We start from the raw sequence: 20,267 nt of genomic DNA, 5'->3' as shown, positions 1-20,267 counted from the left end.
CCAAACGTAAATAATTCAAATTTCGCTCGTTAAAAGGCGATTTTGGATGCATGTATTAAAAAGAGCACGTTTTTATATATGCAACTTTGTGTACACTCTGTGTTGTATACTTTTAGGGCAAAAAATTAAAAAATTCTGATAAAACTGAGCACTTAATCGTGTTCTTTGCTTATTGCAAATTTACCTGGTATTCATTTTTTGTTTCATTCAACTGATTGCAGTCTTGACGTCGAAATAAAAGTTATAATGTTTTATAAGTTAAAATAATAATGTTTCGATATCATATTACTGGCCAGGTTTATATGACACTTGGGCCCATCAGCTTCAGCAGAGCTTCCATATCACTAAGATACATATATAAAATAAAAGCTTGTAGGCATTTCTATTACATTTGCAATGTTTGTGTATTTAAATAGATTTTAAACGCTAACTAAAACATACATACATCATACATCAATCCATCTATCCCTCCTATACATATACAATTATTTACAGGCGGAGCTTATACTGTCTAATAATAGCTGCCATCCAGCTCCTGGCGACGTGCATTGCGATAGGATGTGACGCGACCGGGCTTGAAACCGCAATCGACAGACACTCGTCCGCCCACCTTAGTGTAGCTATCGGTGTTGGATTTTACGCTGTATGTGGATTTACTGGAGCTGATCTTCTTAAATTTGGGATTCTTGAATTGTTCGGTAATGTAGCCAAGCTGCTTATATGTCAACTGTGGCGCCGATTCATCATCATCGGAGGCTTTTTCCTCCTCTTCCTCAATGTATTCCTCCTCTTCCTCCTCCTTGGCCGCATAGTTGCGTTTCTTCAGAGTGATGACATCGCTTTTCAGCTTGAACAGATTTTCCTCGGGCACATTGGAAAAGAAAACCTTTTGCTGCCCATCCACGGGTTTTTGGGCGAAGCCATATGCTAGCTTTGCTTCGGGCACATTGATAGCCTTGCCAGCCTGGGCGGCCAGACTGACGCTTATGGGATCGGCGGGAGCACTATCATCCTGAGCCTTCTCAGCCGCATAGCCAATGCTAAAGTAACATTTTTGTTAATGGTCACAGCAAAACAAGCGATGATTAGAGGATCGGTTGATTCGTTACTTACTTATCGTAAGTGGAGCTGGTGCTGGAGCTGCTGTAGCTGCTATCTTCGCTCTGTTGGCAGCCGCAGGTGGGTTTGCATGGCGGTTTCTGTGGAAATGACGAGAGTTTTGGGTATCGAATTGAGTTTGAGTTCTATCATTGCAAGTAGATTGTTGATGCTTGGCGCACGTACGGGATGATAATGATGACATAGCCGCCAGCGATGCCCAAGTCCACGAGAATGATGATGTTCGTGACGATGATGATGATGTTCTGGTACACTTGCCAATGATGACGATACTGATGATGTTGCAAGCCCAACGTTCTTGCTATTGGCCTATTGCTGCACACATTTGTGCGTTGATAGCGCTTGCATGCGGAAACAATGCTCAACGATGGCTTTTGCTCTTATTACAGAGGATGTATGCAGGTGTGCGAATTTAAGTATGCATGTATGTATGTCTGTATATATTAGTGAATTAATGTGCTGGGTTTTACTGGGCATGCATATATACTAGTCTTTAAGGTCTACTGGGTTGTGTTTCATAAATCTAAGATTAAGCTTGTTAGACACTGGATTAGTCACAGGCCGTAGCCATAGCTCGCAGATGGAACCATGTGAACGCTACGCCGCTTGTGGCAGTCCGCATGCTCCAAGCGTTGCAGCCGCTCGGCCAGACGTTGTGCCGCCAAAGTCTTGGCCTCGATGGCACCCTCAAGCATGCGGCGGCTCAACAGATTGTTAAACGCGTGCACATATTGAAAAAGCTCACGTACTTTGCCGCAGGTCTTGGGCAGCTGGGCGGGTTCGATCAGCTGCTTGCTGCACCAGCAATTGTCACCAATGGGCGACAGGTTCACCTCGCTGGGCTCATAATAGCGGGGCTTCGGGCGCACTATGGTCGGTCCCTGACAGCTCTGACAGTAATCGGTGCCCTTCTCCGAGCACACACAGGCCGCCAGCAGCTGCAAATAGATCCAATCATAATTGAAGCATTCGATTTTAGATATGCCAATTGCAGCTACTTACGCCCTCGCTGCACAGCAGCGCCAGCAGCAAACTCAACATTAATTTACAGGCGTGCATCTCAGTGTTGCTGGTGCTGGTGCTTGGTGTTGTTAAGGCAATATTATTGTTATTATGCTGCTACTGTGGGTGACTCCTCTTATCGGTCGCGTGCTGCTCTGCGCTCGTTAAACGTTTGAATTGACACCGCAGCGACCCACACGTTTTATACCCAAGATCTAAAGCTCAGCGCACGTCGTTGTTGTTGCTGTGTAGTAACATTTGTCGTTGTTTTTACTTGTATTATGATTGCCATTCTTATTGTCTATACCTGTTGTCTGCGATTCGAGTTAAATGAAATTTGGCATCGCTAGCTCCAGCATCGGGCAGGGACACTTTCTCATTTCTACGCGCCAGGGTCGCCGCCGCAGCACATAAGGCTTTCGGTTCAGGTGCATCGGTGCTTTCGCTTGGCGGCTGCACGTGCCCAATGACCCAACGGCGAGCGGCCAGCGACAAGTGGATGATGTTGTGGGATGTGGTGATAAACAAAACCGCGCAAAACTTGGCAAATTCCATGAAATTCATATCGCTGGTGCTGCTCGCGTTGTCTCTGTCAGCGACGTCGACGTCGTCGTCGACGCAGCCAAAAAAGTTAACAATGAAAGTTGTGCAAAAACTAAAGCATTTTGAACACTTCGTCCGATTTGCGCTGCGTTCCCAATTCTCCCGCCATCAATTTGGGTCAACGTCAGGGTCTTCCATTTCGATTGGTCCATGTAGCCAAATTAGGCCATTGACCTAATTTTTGTGAATATTTAGAATCGCAGACGAGATTGAAAATATGCGATGTTGATTTGTTTATACAAAATGGGAAATTACGTGTTTTTAAATATTACACAGACACATCCGTGCATAGAAATATACATGTGTATGTATGTGCATGTGTGTGTATATGCTTGCATATTGTGTTTATCGATAAGCGCAAATATCAGTTGTTATCGCCGTAATCGAATATGCGCAGCGTAAATCACGTTTAATGTACGTTTCAAATTTGAAAACAATTTCTATGATTTTTCTTTCTAAATGCAAATACATGTGCATAAATATACAGCCGGCGGCATATTTTAACGAGAAAATATTAGTTTTTACACAATTTGTCGATATTTCCTATAACTTTATCATAGTCACAACAATTATGTCCACAACTGTATATACAGAATATACAGAAATGTTTTATAAGAAAGAATTAAATATGGTGCTGGAAACATGTTTTTGCGGCTTAATTGTAACGCATAAAGAAATATATGACACATGTTTAATTAAGAGTTCTTGATATAATAGCCTGCTTATTTCAGATTAAATAATACAAAAACTATAATAGATCTTGTAACATGATTATATGTGAATGAATAAGCACAGCTAGGCTAGGGTCATAGAACGTAACTATATAAGTCCCACACGTTTAGTTTGGCAAAGATCCTATTCATTTATGTACCTAACTATGAGAAAGCTGCATACCCTATTTTTTTTTTAATTCTAGTTATTTCTATTCAGTTTTATCAGCATGTTGAAATCTTCAAGGATGTGCAACAATATTATAATCATCAATATAATAACTTATTTATTTATACAAAATAAAGTCGGAATGTCTATTATCTATTACAGGGCATCAGCCTGATAAGTGGAAATTTCGTAACCGTATTTTCTTTTCAGTTTATTGTTTACTACCCAATCAGTGCCAATTTGTCTGGGCCGGAAAACTGGTCCAGAGCTTCCAAATGATATGCCTTAAGACAGATCCAACGATGACCAGCCCAGACGCTGATCAGCTGCTGAGCGCGTGCTCTACGCGATTGTGTCCCAGTTGGTTAATTACAAATGGTCATGCCCAAGGCCCGCAATGGATGCGCACGGCAACAGAATCAATGGGAAATACAGTCAACAGTGTCAATCACCTTATCGCCAGGCGGGAGCAGTATAAAAGTGCGAGGCGCGCGGTTTGCCGATTTCAGAATAGCAAACACGGAAAGATTCATCGCTGGCGGACAGCAGCAGCAGCAGCAGCAGATAGTGTCCGGCGCTTAGTCGACTTGAAATAATATCAGCTTCAGTCTGATTTTCAATTATAAATTCGCATTCAGTACACGTGGTTAATAGCCTGCTTATCAGCTGGAGCAGAGTCTACCAGTCAGCCTGGAGCAGAGCAGTTCGTTTAGTACAGTTGTACAATCGCAAGTGGGCGCAACAGCATCCAGCACAGACAGCACAGTCTACATCCTATTCAAGATCAGCAGTTGGATTCCCTGTTCCTGAACAACCCAAACTCAAACTCAATATGGCGGCAAAGAGAATGGATTTGAATGCGCGCACGTTGCTGGTGCTGAGCGGCAGCTCGAATCCGCTTGGTGAGACGCTTGCCCAGGAGCTATGCAGCCGTTTGGCAGTCGGCTCGGTGGCGCTGCTACTGGACGAAAGCCAAAAGAGATTGGAATCGTTGGAGCAGCACTTAAAGGATCATTTGCAACCAGATGCGATCCAGATAGTCACTGGCCTTCTCAATGAGCGGCACAGCAATGGGGTTCAACTGCTGGATCAGGTCTTGGCTCAAAGCGAAGGTTTTGCTTTCGAGCGCTCAATCTTGGTGCACAATGAGGGTGACAGCGCCACCCATACGCTGCTGGAGCCGCAAACGGCAGAGGCATGGATCGATTATGTGCAGCATCAGCTGTACGCACCGGTGGCACTGAATCAACGCTGGCTGAACTCCGTCGCATTGCAGGGCATCGAGAAGCTGGCGATCAATGTGACCTCATCGCTGCAGGTGCGTCCGCTGGTGTACAGCACGCTGCTCTGCTCATGCAAGCGGGCCCGTGACATGTACTTCCGGTCGATGGCTTCGGAGGAGGCGCGCGCCAATGTTCATGTGCTCAGCTATGCGCCTGGTCTGTTTAAGACGCATGAAACCCAGTGCGATGTGAACGGCAATATTGTGGACCCAGAGCAGCTGCTGGTGATGTCCGATCAAGAGCAGCAGGAACTGCCACGCGTCCAGCCGCTGCAGTCAACACTCAAGCTGATCAACATTCTGGAGGAGACCGCCTTTGTGTCCGGTCATGATGTCGACTACTATGACACCTTCTTTTTATGAGTAGCAATGCAGTCGTGGTCTGTGCATCCACTTGGGCATTGGAGGTGGTTCGCACTGGCACGCACTGCTGCAGACAAGCATGTTAACATGGCTGACGATATTGATCAAGATTTTGTGCTAATGAAAACGGAATTGAATAAAATTTGGCTGATGACCCTCGTGCGACTAACGGTACAATGTGCGTGCTACGCAAACGAAACACACGAAAACGAAACACAAAAAACATCATCTATTTTTTCTTATATATTATCAATGGGGGTATACCTTAGGGACCTTACCTTTCATTGAACATTTTCCTCAGGCTTTCCAAATATCATTTCTGATTCACATTGGCCCCTAATTAATCGGGAAGAAATACTCACGATAATCTAAATGTGGGCTATTTGATTGGGAGACTTTAGCGAGAGATTAGATTGCAATCCAACAAAGTCAACTGAGATTTGTATGATCATACTGAACGCTGCTTTAATCAGTAAAAAAAAAAACTGTTTGATTTTCGGATCGTAAGCCGAAAGCAATGGCTGTCAAACTGTGACGTCAGAAAATATCGAATATTGAGTTTTGTGAGGGTGCGCCGCAATAGCTTCATCTTTAGGCGGGTTATCAAAAGCACTTGGCTCTGAAACTGTGCTAGATTTTAGATTAACATGTTTCAACCGCCTCCTGGTGGGCGTGGCAGGGAAAAATACATGAGTACATATTCCAAGATAAGAGTCTCTACCTCTAAAAGAGTCTAATGAATTTTACTTATACCGACAGACAGACAGAGACTACACAACTCCAATATACTCGCTATTAGTTTTGGGTTATAACGTAATTATTTGAATTTTTTTTGTATAGCAGGCTGGTCACTCTGCTGCTAGATGTGGAACAGCTGATTAATATCGATATTTTGTAATGAAATCAACTGAAAATTAAGCTTTAATATCCGTTATTTATATGCTTGCCAGATAGCAACAAAAGTTTCGCACGAGAAACATTCCGATAGTGTAAATGGGCTATTAGAGAATTGTATCCCTGTCCCCCTTCTCTTCTCTGTTTTGCTCTCCCGCAAGGGAATGACTCAAAGCTTATCGCTAATGTCGTCGATTGACCATTCACAAAACAGCGTAAAATTTCGAAGCGACACAGCTATATCACTGATAAGACCCAATCACGATCGCCGGCCCGGCAACAATGTTGCTGTAATTAATATGCGAGGCAAATGACCCATGCCGTCATAATTATAGTGTATATTGAGTCTATCGGGAACAGATTATGTTCCTAAATACAAAATCGGTGCGTTACATGCAAACATTGTATGTATGCATGTGAAATGATCTCGTAATCTGGGGTAATAAACACTTTGTTGTTTAATTGGTTTGTGTGTCTGGGTGTCAAGCGATCATAATTATTCAGCTTTGGTTTTATTAGCTAAACAAGCTCAATTCCTGTTGTTTTTTTTATGATTATTATTTAATAAAAAAAAACACATCTCTTCTAGTCCAAAGCTCATATTTTATTCTTATTATATAAGCACTGTTTTATTCAAAAACATGTTGGCTTTCTTATATTTATATTTATATATTTATTTAGTACACAAGGAATATAGGTTATATATTTATTAAATATGGTAAAGTTATCAATAATATTGCTATCGATTAAAATTTTAAAAATCTGTTTTGATCTGAAGATTCTCTCTATTACGGCGTGAATGACCTGCATCTTGAGTCTTGCTTGATGCATTCAATACTAGAGCTGTTTGACCTTGACAAGTTGGAATTGCATTCCGGGCGGGGGTAATTGATAAGCGGCAGCTACATATTTAAATTCATTTACTTGTATTTTATAATGCGATCTGAAGCGCGACAATTAATAAACAATTATCATTTAAATGCGAACAACATGTAGCGCCGATAACCTTTTTATGTCGATGTCATTCCAAGCGAATCTCAAAGCTGTTAAGCGCTTTGAAAACCGGGCAGAAAAACTTGCATGAGTTTAAGCAAAAGCTCAATAAAGTTGCCAAACTTAAAGCTTAGCAAGGCAAACAAAAATTAATTACAATCGCAAGCGATTTCATCAATCAGCAATATTCATAAATACATAGTTTTGATACGAACATCAAACTAACATGTGTCTTAACCCCATACAAAAAAATTGACAGCCACACACTCACACACACACACACACACACACACACATACATATAAATGACACTAAAAACTTGTATATACACACTCACCAATACATACGAACACTTCAAAGCTTTCGACATAGCTTTCAAGAAGCTGCCCTAAGTAGCCAGTCATAAACCTGCAACCAACTGTTGACGCTGTGCTTGGACTCTGTTTAATATACTCTTGCCTTTCACCATGAATCTGGAGCAGCGCACTTATTTGCTGGTGACGGGCGCTTCGCGCGGCATTGGCCGAGAGCTGGCAGAGCAATTGGCGCGTCAGTTATTGCCCACAGGCTCGGTGGTGGTATTGCTCGGTCGCAGTGAACCGCTGCTGCAGGAGACAAAAGCATCCATACTGGCGGATCGTCCCAAACTGGACGTGCATTCGTGCTCGCTGGAGCTTGCCACAGCCACTGCCAACGATTTTAGGCGCATTTTCGATAAAACATTGCCGGTCAATGGTTGCAATGAGTTTGAGCGTGCCATTGTCGTGCACAATGCGGGCACGCTGGGCGACACCTCACAGCATGCCAGGGAGCTGGGTGACACTAAAATACTGGAGCAGTATTATCATATCAATTTGTTCTCGGCACTGGCATTAAACTCGGAATTCATGCGAGTCTTTGCCGGCATTCCCAAATTGGTGGTGAATCTCAGTACATTGGCGGCCCTGGAGCCATTCTCTTCAATGGCCTACTACTGTACGGTGAAGGCGGCCCGTGAGATGTATTTCCGTGTGCTGGCGCTAGAGGAGCCCTCGACGGATACGTTGGTGCTAAACTATGCGCCCGGCGTTATTGACACACAGATGACGCTCCAGGTGCAGAGGGAGTCACATGATCCGGCATTGGCGGCTGCATTTAAGGAGCAACGCGAATCCAAGACTATGCTCACGCCACAGCAGACAGTGTCCAAGTTCTTGCAGGTGTTGCGCGCACAAAAGTTCAAATCGGGCGATCATGTGGACTACCGAGATTAGGCCAATACAAATATAAATTCTTAAGTTTTCCGGTTCATGGATTTTACAATATTCTACATTAATTAAATACAAATAAACAACTCGTTACAATAGTTTAGATTGCTAAAAGAAATCGGCCGCTGCGCTTCGTATTTTTGCTGGTATATTCAGCAAGTCATCCGTCAGAGTGGAGCCGGTATCGATGGGCGTGGTGGTACCCTTAGCCGGAGTATGTTTGCCAGTGCTCGATGGCGTTGTACGCACCACGTTGGGTGTGATCTTGCGCTTGCGCATTGCCGGCGATGGTGTCATTAAGGGTGTGTGAGTGCGTAGGCCCAGTTTGCCCGTGGCAAGGCGTCGCGCAGCTGGCGACATGCTGGCTAGACGCTCCATGCTAGAGCGCACAAAAGGCGATCCTATGTTGCGCCTTGCCGTGTTCAGTGCCTGTTGCTTTTGGTTGCGCATCTTTTCGCTGACCTTTTCGGCCAGAGCAATAGCAATATTCTCTCTGCGCGAGTTCTCATTGATGTGAAACGAGGGTCCGGGCATGTTGCGTAGCGGCGTATCGCCGCCATCCAGGCGAAAAGGCGTGCCGTCTATCTCTCCCCAGGTCATAATAGGTGAAAATGCCTGGCCGGGACGCGGCGATGGTGAGCGCAGCAAATCGAAACCCCGAATGCGTGGCGTTCCCGTGCTGGCCTCTTCACCAGTTGCATTTGCACTTACACTGCCATCTGCATTGCTGGCTTGCGTTTCGGGCTGGGATGTAGTTGGCAGTCTGGTGGCGTTGTGCCGAATGGCCTGCTTGCGTTCGGCCTGTTGAACGTTTTCCTGTTCGGTCTCTTCAACGCCATCGGGCACATACATAACAGAGTTCATGTTGGTGTATTTCCATGTCTGGATTTTGCGCAACGGATCGGGTTCCTCGAACTGCTGCTCAATGCTGGGCAGCATGAGTGATTGATGTAGCTGATCAGCGGAAAGCTGTTCATGATTGTATAGCACGGAGTACTTCTGTCGCAGTTTCAACTCGGCCGTCTCAATGATTTCCTGAAAGCTTTGATTGTCCTCGCTGGTGTAGTGTTGCAGAAACGAGTCCAATGACATTTTACGTCCAATAGCATCCAGACCTCCACCTTCGGCAGGGCTGTGACTTTTGCTGCTCTTGGTGCTGCTGCTGCTTGAATTTGGCGTTTGCGGAAGTGGCGTTGGGCAGGCATTGGCTGTGCTTAATGGCGTTTCGAATGTTGCTGGTGACATGGCTGCAACGCGAAAAAATATCTTGTTTAGTGACTTTGCAACTGGTAAGGTAAGCAACTTACCATTATTACGACTATTGCGCCTGCTCCCATTGCCGTAAGCACGACCCAGACTGTAGCGCGCGCGTATTTCAGCCATTAGTAAAAAATCACGGCGGGACTCTGCGTCGAGGTAGTCGTTTTGGGCGCGCAGCCGTTCCAAATCGGGGAAAAAGTCACGCTGAATAATTTTGGACATCTCCTCAATGTAGCGCTCTTCAGTTAAGATTTTGGGTTTAATTTTACGACGTTCGCCACTGCTAGGAAGTGGATGCTTAAATTCCGCCAGTTCAGTGTTTTGCACTGTGGCAATTTCTGCGGTCCGACCATCCGTTGGGCTTTGCGTTTTCGCTGCATTGGCCATAATATTAAACACCGTTTTAGCTGGTGTTAAACGTTGGTTAATTATAAAAAAAACAAATAAAACAAACTAGAGCTGGCAAAACATCGATAATATTGATGGTTATCAATTTTGCTGCTACCGATAGTTAGCGAGTTATGTCGATAGTGCACTTTGGGGAACACTTTCAAATTGAAATGATAAACTACCACAGTGTGATGTAATAAAAATAAATAAACAAAACCGACTTTTGAATACTTTTAAATGTAAGAGATGCGTTTTTGTTTAATAAATACATGATTAAATTATCGATAGTGCCATTTCTCAAATACCGATGGTAAAATTATCAAGGAATAGTACTCTCAATGTTTTTGCCAAACTACATGTCAGCTGGAAAGCTGCCAGACTGCTGAAAAAATATCGCGTAAGCACCTTGCGATGCAATATCGATTGCATTAGATTAGAGACATCAATATGAGAACTCCGTTTCCGTTATTTAGCTTTAAAATTTTGAAAACAATTTTAATTCGAAAATGTTTTAGAAATGTTATATGCATACATATATGTATTTTTTCTATCAAAATGTTTATTACATGGATTGATATTATATTTATTATATCGTAGCTTACTATATACATATATTAATTTGTGTTAATTGCATAAAAGATTTCGACAAAAAACATGATGTTACCCCTTGCTTTTTGGTCAATTTGAGTCAAAATTTTGATTTTAAAATGTTAGATGCCAATCGATAGTACTGTTAATTACGAGTCTAAAATGGTATAAAATACCAAAAAAAACACATTAATTGGCTGAGATATTACAAAAAAAGATCGAAAGAGTGTTGATTTTCGATCCGAACCCAATTTTGACCAAAAACATGATGTAACCCCTTGCTTGTTGGTCAATTTGGGTCAAAATTTTGATTTTAAAATTTTTGATGCCAATCGATAGTACTGTTAATTACGAGTCTAAAATGGTATAAAATTCCAAAATCTGACGTTGTTTAGCCGAGATATTCCAAAAAATTATCAAAAAAGTGTTGATATTCGATCCGAACCCGATTTTGACAAAAAACTTGCTTTTTGGTCAATTTGGGTCGAAATTTTGATTTTAAAATTTTTGATGCCAATCGATAGTACTGTTAATTACGATTCTAAAATGGTATAAAATTCCAAAATCTGACGTTATTTAGCCGAGATATTCCAAAAAATTATCAAAAAAGTGTTGATTTTCGATCCGAACCCGATTTTGACAAAAAACATGATGTAAGTCCTTGCTTTTTGGTCAATTTAGGTCAAAATTTTGATTTTCAAATGTTAGATGCTAATCGATAGTACTGTTAATTACGAGTCTAAAATGGTATAAAATTCCAAAATCTGACGTTATTTAGCCGAGATATTCCAAAAAATTATCAAAAAAGTGTTGATTTTCGATCCGAACCCGATTTTGACAAAAAACATGATGTAACCCCTTCCTATTTGGTCATTTGGGGTCAAAATTTTGATTTTAAAATTTTTGATGCCAATCGATAGTACTGTTAATTACGATTCTAAAATGGTATAAAATTCTAAAATCTGACGTTATTTAGGCGAGATATTCCAAAAAATTATCAAAAAAGTGTTGATTTTCGATCCGAACCTCATTTTGACATAAAACATGATGTAACCCCTTGCTTTTTGGTCAATTTGGGTCAAAATTTTGATTTTAAAATGTTAGATGCTAATCGATAGTACTGTTAATTACGAGTCTAAAATGGTATAAAATTCCAAAATCTGACGTTATTTAGCCGAGATATTCCAAAAAAATATCAAAAAAGTGTTGATTTTCGATCCGAACCCCATTTTGACAAAAAACATGATGTAACCCCTTCCTATTTGGTCATTTTGGGTCAAAATTTTGATTTTAAAATGTTAGATGCCAATCGATAGTACTGTTAATTACGAGTCTAAAATGGTATAAAATTCCAAAATCTGACGTTAATTAGCCGAGATATTCCAAAAAATTATCAAAGAAGTGTTGATTTTCGATCCGAACCTCATTTTGACATAAAACATGATGTAACCCCTTGCTTTTTGGTCAATTTGGGTCAAAATTTTGATTTTAAAATGCTTGATGCCAACCGATAGTACTGTTAATTACGAGTCTAAAATGGTATAAAATTCCAAAATCTGACGTTATTAAGCCGAGATATTCCAAAAAATTATCAAAAAAGTGTTGATTTTCGATCCGAACCCCATTTTGACAAAAAACATGATGTAACCCCTTCCTATTTGGTCATTTTGGGTCAAAATTTTGATTTTAAAATTTGTTTAATGTACAAAATAAATACTGATTCCGAACTCGAATCGAATTTTCTACAAACCCAATTGGCAGCCTGGCTGATAATATTACAGTATCTCAATATTGACTTTCTTAAACTCGACTTGCTTAAATAAATCTCGAAGCTTCGAGCTTAAAACACATTGGCAGTTGACACTTCACAGAAAATACAGTAGACACTCACTAATTGCGCCGCTTCGACTTAAGAGTTGATTATATTTGAAGGAGAGACGACTTTCTGGTTCTTACCAAACATTTGAATGCCAAAGAGCTTAACATAGGCAGATAAGAAACTTTGCGGAAATCTTTTAAAAATATCTGAAAAATTCCAGCTACTGCAAAATTTGAAATCCAACAAGTAAGAGGTTCTAGTCGGGAGCTCCCGACTAGGGGATACCTCTTCTTCCAACATCAAATGCATATATATATTCTATTTTAGAAGCTATATGTCAAGTTTGGGGACTCTAACTCTTATTATTTACCAAAACTGCCCAAAAAATAGGATATCGATATCGATATCGATTTTTATCGATTGCTTGGAAACTGAGTAAGTTATCGATTATCACGCAGGCACTAGAAGCACCTACATCTAAAATTTCAAGTCTTATATGTTCCGCCTGGAGTTATGTCGTTTTGGAACGTCATATTTCCACTCGGAGCTATTATCCGAAATATTATGTCGCTTTGGAACGTCATATCTCCACGCGGAGCTATTATCCGAGATATTATGTCGTTTTGGAACGTCATATCTCCGCGCGGAGCTATTATTCGAGATATTATGTCGTTTTGGAACGTCATATCTCCACGCGGAGCTATTATCCGAGATATTATGTCGTTTTGGAACGTCATATCTCCAGCGCGAAGCTATTACCCGAGATATTATGTCGTTTTGGAACGTCCTATCTCCGCGCGAAGCTATTACCCGAGATATTATGTCGTTTTGGAACGTCATATCTCTGCGCGGAGCTATTATCCGAGATATTATGTCGTTTTGGAACGTCATATCTCCAGCGCAAAGCTATTACTCGAGATATTAAAAAAAAATCATCGAAAAAGTTTCGATTTTAGCACCGACCTCGATTTTGAAGAAAAAAACCTGATGATTTGGAATGTCATATCCTCGCGCGGAGTTATGTCGTTTTAGAACTTCATATCTCCGCGCGGAACTATTATCCGAGATATTATGTCGTTTTGAAACGTCATATCTCCAGCGCGGAGCTATTATCCGAGATATTATGTAGTTTTGGAACGTCATATCTCCAGCGCGAAGCTATTACCAGAGATATTATGTCGTTTTGGAACGTCATATCTCCGCGCGGAGCTATTATCCGAGATATTATGTCGTTTTGGAACGTCATATCTCCAGCGCAAAGCTATTACCCGAGATATTAAAAAAAATCATCGAAAAAGTTTCGATTTTAGCATCGACCTCGATTTTGAAAAAAAAAAATTTGATGATTTGGAATGTCATATCTTCGCGCGGAGTTATGTCGTTTTGGAACGTCATATCTCCGCGACGAACTATTACACGAGATATTATGTCGTTTTGGAACGTCATATCTCCGCGCGTAGCTATTACCCGAGATATTATGTCGTTTTGGAACGTCATATCTCCGCGCGGAGCTATTACCAGAGATATTATGTCGTTTTGGAACGTCATATCTCCGCGCGGAGCTATTATCCGAGATATTATGTCGTTTTGGAACGTCATATCTCCAGCGCAAAGCTATTACCCGAGATATTAAAAAAAATCATCGAAAAAGTTTCGATTTTAGCATCGACCTCGATTTTGAAAAAAAAAAATCTGATGATTTGGAATGTCATATCTTCGCGCGGAGTTATGTCGTTTTGGAACGTCATATCTCCGCGCGAAGCTATTACCCGAGATATTATGTCGTTTTGGAACGTCATATCTCCGCGCGAAGCTATTACCCGAGATATTATGTCGTTTTGGAACGTCATATCTCCGCGCGGAGCTATTATCCGAGATATTATGTCGTTTTGCAACGTCATATCTCCAGCGCAAAGCTATTACTCGAGATATTAAAAAAAAATCATCGAAAAAGTTTCGATTTTAGCACCGACCTCGATTTTGAAGAAAAAAACCTGATGATTTGGAATGTCATATCCTCGCGCGGAGTTATGTCGTTTTAGAACGTCATATCTCCGCGCGGAACTATTATCCGAGATATTATGTCGTTTTGAAACGTCATATCTCCAGCGCGGAGCTATTATCCGAGATATTATGTAGTTTTGGAACGTCATATCTCCAGCGCGAAGCTATTACCAGAGATATTATGTCGTTTTGGAACGTCATATCTCCGCGCGGAGCTATTATCCGAGATATTATGTCGTTTTGGAACGTCATATCTTCAGCGCAAAGCTATTACCCGAGATATTAAAAAAAATCATCGAAAAAGTTTGGATTTTAGCATCGAACTCGATTTTGAAAAAAAAAAATCTGATGATTTGGAATGTCATATCTTCGCGCGGAGTTATGTCGTTTTGGAACGTCATATCTCCAGCGCGAAGCTATTACCCGAGATATTATGTCGTTTTGGAACGTCATATCTCCGCGCGAAGCTATTACCCGAGATATTATGTCGTTTTGGAACGTCATATCTCCGCGCGGAGCTATTATCCGAGATATTATGTCGTTTTGGAACGTCATATCTCCAGCGCGAAGCTATCACCAGAGATATTATGTCGTTTTGGAACGTCATATCTCCGCGCGGAGCTATTATCCGAGATATTTGTCGTTTTGGAACGTCATATCTCCAGCGCAAAGCTATTACCCGAGATATTAAAAAAAATCATCGAAAAAGTTTCGATTTTAGCATCGACCTCGATTTTGAAAAAAAAAAATCTGATGATTTGGAATGTCATATCTTCGCGCGGAGTTATGTCGTTTTGGAACGTCATATCTCCGCGACGAACTATTACACGAGATATTATGTCGTTTTGGAACGTCATATCTCCGCGCGTAGCTATTACCCGAGATATTATGTCGTTTTGGAACGTCATATCTCCAGCGCGGAGCTATTATCCGAGATATTATGTCGTTTTGGAACGTCATATCTCCAGCGCGAAGCTATTACCCGAGATATTATGTCGTTTTGGAACGTCATATCTCCGCGCGGAGCTATTATCCGAGATATTATGTCGTTTTGGAACGTCATATATCCAGCGCGGAGCTATTATCCGAGAAATTATGTCGTTTTGGAACGTCATATCTCCAGCGCGAAGCTATTATCCGAGATATTATGTCGTTTTGGAACGTCATATCTCCAGCGCGAAGTTGTTACCCGAGATATTATGTCGTTTTGGAACGTCATATCTCCAGCGCGAAGCTATTATCCGAGATATTATGTCGTTTTGGAAAGTCATATCTCCAGCGCGAAGCTATTACCCGAGATATTAAAAAAAATCATCGAAAAAGTTTCGATTTTAGCATCGAACTCGATTTTGAAAAAAAAAAATCTGATGATTTGGAATGTCATATCTTCGCGCGGAGTTATGTCGTTTTGGAACGTCATATCTCCGCGCGGAACTATTACACGAGATATTATGTCGTTTTGGAACGTCATATCTCCGCGCGAAGCTATTACCCGAGATATTATGTCATTTTGGAACGTCATATCTCCGCGCGGAGCTATTATCCGAGATATTATGTCGTTTTGGAACGTCATATCTCCAGCGCAAAGCTATTACTCGAGATATTAAAAAAAAATCATCGAAAAAGTTTCGATTTTAGCACCGACCTCGATTTTGAAGAAAAAAACCTGATGATTTGGAATGTCATATCTTCGCGCGGAGTTATGTCGTTTTGGGACGTCATATCTCCGCGCGGAACTTTTATCCGAGATATTATGTCGTTTTGGAACGTCATATCTCCACGCGGAGCTGTTATCCGAGATATTATGTCGTTTTGGAACGTCATATCTCCAGCGCGAAGCTATTACCCGAGATATTATGTCGTTTTGGAACGTCATATCTCCGCGCGGAGCTATTATCCGAGATATTATGTCGTTTTGGAACGTCATATCTCCAGCGCAAAGCTATTACTCGAGATATTAAAAAAAAATCATCGAAAAAGTTTCGATTTTAGCACCGACCTCGATTTTGAAGAAAAAAACCTGATGATTTGGAATGTCATATCCTCGCGCGGAGTTATGTCGTTTTAGAACGTCATATCTCCGCGCGGAACTATTATCCGAGATATTATGTCGTTTTGAAACGTCATATCTCCAGCGCGGAGCTATTATCCGAGATATTATGTAGTTTTGGAACGTCATATCTCCAGCGCGAAGCTATTACCAGAGATATTATGTCGTTTTGGAACGTCATATCTCCGCGCGGAGCTATTATCCGAGATATTATGTCGTTTTGGAACGTCATATCTCCAGCGCAAAGCTATTACCCGAGATATTAAAAAAAATCATCGAAAAAGTTTCGATTTTAGCATCGACCTCGATTTTGAAAAAAAAAAATCTGATGATTTGGAATGTCATATCTTCGCGCGGAGTTATGTCGTTTTGGAACGTCATATCTCCGCGACGAACTATTACACGAGATATTATGTCGTTTTGGAACGTCATATCTCCGCGCGTAGCTATTACCCGAGATATTATGTCGTTTTGGAACGTCATATCTCCAGCGCAAAGCTATTACTCGAGATATTAAAAAAAAATGATCGAAAAAGTTTCGATTTTAGCACCGACCTCGATTTTGAAGAAAAAAACATGATGATTTGGAATGTCATATCCTCGCGCGGAGTTATGTCGTTTTGGAACGTCATATCTCCGCGCGGAATTATTATCCGAGATATTATGTCGTTTTGGAACGTCATATCTCCAGCGCGGAGCTATTATCCGAGATATTATGTAGTTTTGGAACGTCACATCTCCAGCGCGAAGCTATTACCAGAGATATTATGTCGTTTTGGAACGTCATATCTCCGCGCGGAGCTATTATCCGAGATATTATGTCATTTTGGAACGTCATATCTCCAGCGCAAAGCTATTACCCGAGATATTAAAAAAAATCATCGAAAATGTTTCGATTTTAGCATCGACCTCGATTTTGAAAAAAAAAAATCTGATGATTTGGAATGTCATATCTTCGCGCGGAGTTATGTCGTTTTGGAACGTCATATCTCCGCGCGGAACTATTACACGAGATATTATGTCGTTTTGGAACGTCATATCTCCGCGCGAAGCTATTACCCGAGATATTATGTCGTTTTGGAACGTCATATCTCCGCGCGGAGCTATTATCCGAGATATTATGTCGTTTTGGAACGTCATATCTCCAGCGCAAAGCTATTACTCGAGATATTAAAAAAAAGTCATCGAAAAAGTTTCGATTTTAGCACCGACCTCGATTTTGAAGAAAAAAACCTGATGATTTGGAATGTCATATCCTCGCGCGGAGTTATGTCGTTTTAGAACGTCATATCTCCGCGCGGAACTATTATCCGAGATATTATGTCGTTTTGAAACGTCATATCTCCAGCGCGGAGCTATTATCCGAGATATTATGTAGTTTTGGAACGTCATATCTCCAGCGCGAAGCTATTACCAGAGATATTATGTCGTTTTGGAACGTCATATCTCCGCGCGGAGCTATTATCCGAGATATTATGTCGTTTTGGAACGTCATATCTCCAGCGCAAAGCTATTACCCGAGATATTAAAAAAAATCATCGAAAAAGTTTCGATTTTAGCATCGAACTCGATTTTGAAAAAAAAAATCTGATGATTTGGAATGTCATATCTTCGCGCGGAGTTATGTCGTTTTGGAACGTCATATCTCCGCGCGGAACTATTATCCGAGATATTATGTCGTTTTGGAACGTCATATCTCCGCGCGTAGCTATTACCCGAGATATTATGTCGTTTTGGAACGTCATATCTCCGCGCGGAGCTATTATCCGAGATATTATGTCGTTTTGGAACGTCATATCTCCAGCGCAAAGCTATTACCCGAGATATTAAAAAAAATCATCGAAAAAGTTTCGATTTTAGCATCGAACTCGATTTTGAAAAAAAAAAATCTGATGATTTGGAATGTCATATCTTCGCGCGGAGTTATGTCGTTTTGGAACGTCATATCTCCGCGCGGAACTATTATCCGAGATATTATGTCGTTTTGGAACGTCATATCTCCATGCGGAGCTGTTATCCGAGATATTATGTCGTTTTGGAACGTCATATCTCCAGCGCGAAGCTATTACCCGAGATATTATGTCGTTTTGGAACGTCATATCTCCGCGCGAAGCTATTACCCGAGATATTATGTCGTTTTGGAACGTCATATCTCCGCGCGGAGCTATTATCCGAGATATTATGTCGTTTTGGAACGTCATATCTCCAGCGCAAAGCTATTACTCGAGATATTAAAAAAAAATCATCGAAAAAGTTTCGATTTTAGCACCGACCTCGATTTTGAAGAAAAAAACCTGATGATTTGGAATGTCATATCCTCGCGCGGAGTTATGTCGTTTTAGAACGTCATATCTCCAGCGCAAAGCTATTACTCGAGATATTAAAAAAAAATCATCGAAAAAGTTTCGATTTTAGCACCGACCTCGATTTTGAAGAAAAAAACCTGATGATTTGGAATGTCATATCCCCGCGCGGAGTTATGTCGTTTTGGAACGTCATATCTCCGCGCGGAACTATTATCCGAGATATTATGTCGTTTTGAAACGTCATATCTCCAGCGCGGAGCTATTATCCGAGATATTATGTAGTTTTGGAACGTCATATCTCCAGAGCGAAGCTATTACCAGAGATATTATGTCGTTTTGGAACGTCATATCTCCGCGCGGAGCTATTATCCGAGATATTACGTCGTTTTGGAACGTCATATCTCCAGCGCAAAGCTATTACCCGAGATATTAAAAAAAATCATCAAAAAAGTTTCGATTTTAGCATCGACCTCGATTTTGAAAAAAAAAAAAATCTGATGATTTGGAATGTCATATCTTCGCGCGGAGTTATGTCGTTTTGGAACGTCATATCTCCGCGACGAACTATTACACGAGATATTATGTCGTTTTGGAACGTCATATCTCCGCGCGTAGCTATTACCCGAGATATTATGTCGTTTTGGAACGTCATATCTCCAGCGCAAAGCTATTACTCGAGATATTAAAAAAAAATGATCGAAAAAGTTTCGATTTTAGCACCGACCTCGATTTTGAAGAAAAAAACATGATGATTTGGAATGTCATATCCTCGCGCGGAGTTATGTCGTTTTGGAACGTCATATCTCCGCGCGGAATTATTATCCGAGATATTATGTCGTTTTGGAACGTCATATCTCCAGCGCGGAGCTATTATCCGAGATATTATGTAGTTTTGGAACGTCACATCTCCAGCGCGAAGCTATTACCAGAGATATTATGTCGTTTTGGAACGTCATATCTCCGCGCGGAGCTATTATCCGAGATATTATGTCATTTTGGAACGTCATATCTCCAGCGCAAAGCTATTACCCGAGATATTAAAAAAAATCATCGAAAATGTTTCGATTTTAGCATCGACCTCGATTTTGAAAAAAAAAAATCTGATGATTTGGAATGTCATATCTTCGCGCGGAGTTATGTCGTTTTGGAACGTCATATCTCCGCGCGGAACTATTACACGAGATATTATGTCGTTTTGGAACGTCATATCTCCGCGCGAAGCTATTACCCGAGATATTATGTCGTTTTGGAACGTCATATCTCCGCGCGGAGCTATTATCCGAGATATTATGTCGTTTTGGAACGTCATATCTCCAGCGCAAAGCTATTACTCGAGATATTAAAAAAAAGTCATCGAAAAAGTTTCGATTTTAGCACCGACCTCGATTTTGAAGAAAAAAACCTGATGATTTGGAATGTCATATCCTCGCGCGGAGTTATGTCGTTTTAGAACGTCATATCTCCGCGC

General features: G+C 41.2%; 4 protein-coding genes across 4 annotated transcripts; 2 read left to right on the top strand and 2 right to left on the bottom strand.

Annotated features, from left to right (window-relative positions):
• Window positions 1-379: 379 nt before the first annotated feature.
• Window positions 380-2,759, bottom strand: Cp7Fa (Chorion protein a at 7F). Its single transcript, XM_002055687.4, has 5 exons — window positions 2,429-2,759; window positions 2,122-2,365; window positions 1,869-2,057; window positions 1,114-1,199; window positions 380-1,040 (listed from the first exon to the last, which is right to left on the bottom strand). The coding sequence occupies exons 2-5, from the start codon at window positions 2,176-2,178 to the stop codon at window positions 512-514; spliced, it is 861 nt and encodes a 286-aa protein (XP_002055723.1). The 5' UTR covers window positions 2,179-2,365; window positions 2,429-2,759; the 3' UTR covers window positions 380-511.
• Window positions 2,760-4,133: 1,374 nt separating this feature from the next.
• Window positions 4,134-5,485, top strand: LOC6631607 (sepiapterin reductase). Its single transcript, XM_002055688.4, has one exon. The coding sequence runs from the start codon at window positions 4,436-4,438 to the stop codon at window positions 5,246-5,248; it is 813 nt and encodes a 270-aa protein (XP_002055724.1). The 5' UTR covers window positions 4,134-4,435; the 3' UTR covers window positions 5,249-5,485.
• A 1,969-nt stretch (window positions 5,486-7,454) lies between these two features.
• On the top strand, window positions 7,455-8,500 carry Sptr (Sepiapterin reductase). The gene has a single exon (XM_032439812.2). The coding sequence runs from the start codon at window positions 7,603-7,605 to the stop codon at window positions 8,386-8,388; it is 786 nt and encodes a 261-aa protein (XP_032295703.1). The 5' UTR covers window positions 7,455-7,602; the 3' UTR covers window positions 8,389-8,500.
• Es2 (ess-2 splicing factor homolog) lies at window positions 8,414-10,522 on the bottom strand. The gene is made up of 3 exons (XM_015170837.3): window positions 10,438-10,522; window positions 9,690-10,049; window positions 8,414-9,629 (listed from the first exon to the last, which is right to left on the bottom strand). The coding sequence occupies exons 2-3, from the start codon at window positions 10,027-10,029 to the stop codon at window positions 8,491-8,493; spliced, it is 1,479 nt and encodes a 492-aa protein (XP_015026323.1). The 5' UTR covers window positions 10,030-10,049; window positions 10,438-10,522; the 3' UTR covers window positions 8,414-8,490.
• Between the last annotated feature and the right edge of the window lie 9,745 nt (window positions 10,523-20,267).

This window comes from Drosophila virilis, chromosome X, assembly GCF_030788295.1.
Source record: "Drosophila virilis strain 15010-1051.87 chromosome X, Dvir_AGI_RSII-ME, whole genome shotgun sequence".
In the NCBI taxonomy this organism is placed as follows: Eukaryota; Metazoa; Arthropoda; class Insecta; order Diptera; family Drosophilidae; genus Drosophila; species Drosophila virilis.
This window is presented reverse-complemented; position numbering and strand designations above follow the sequence as displayed.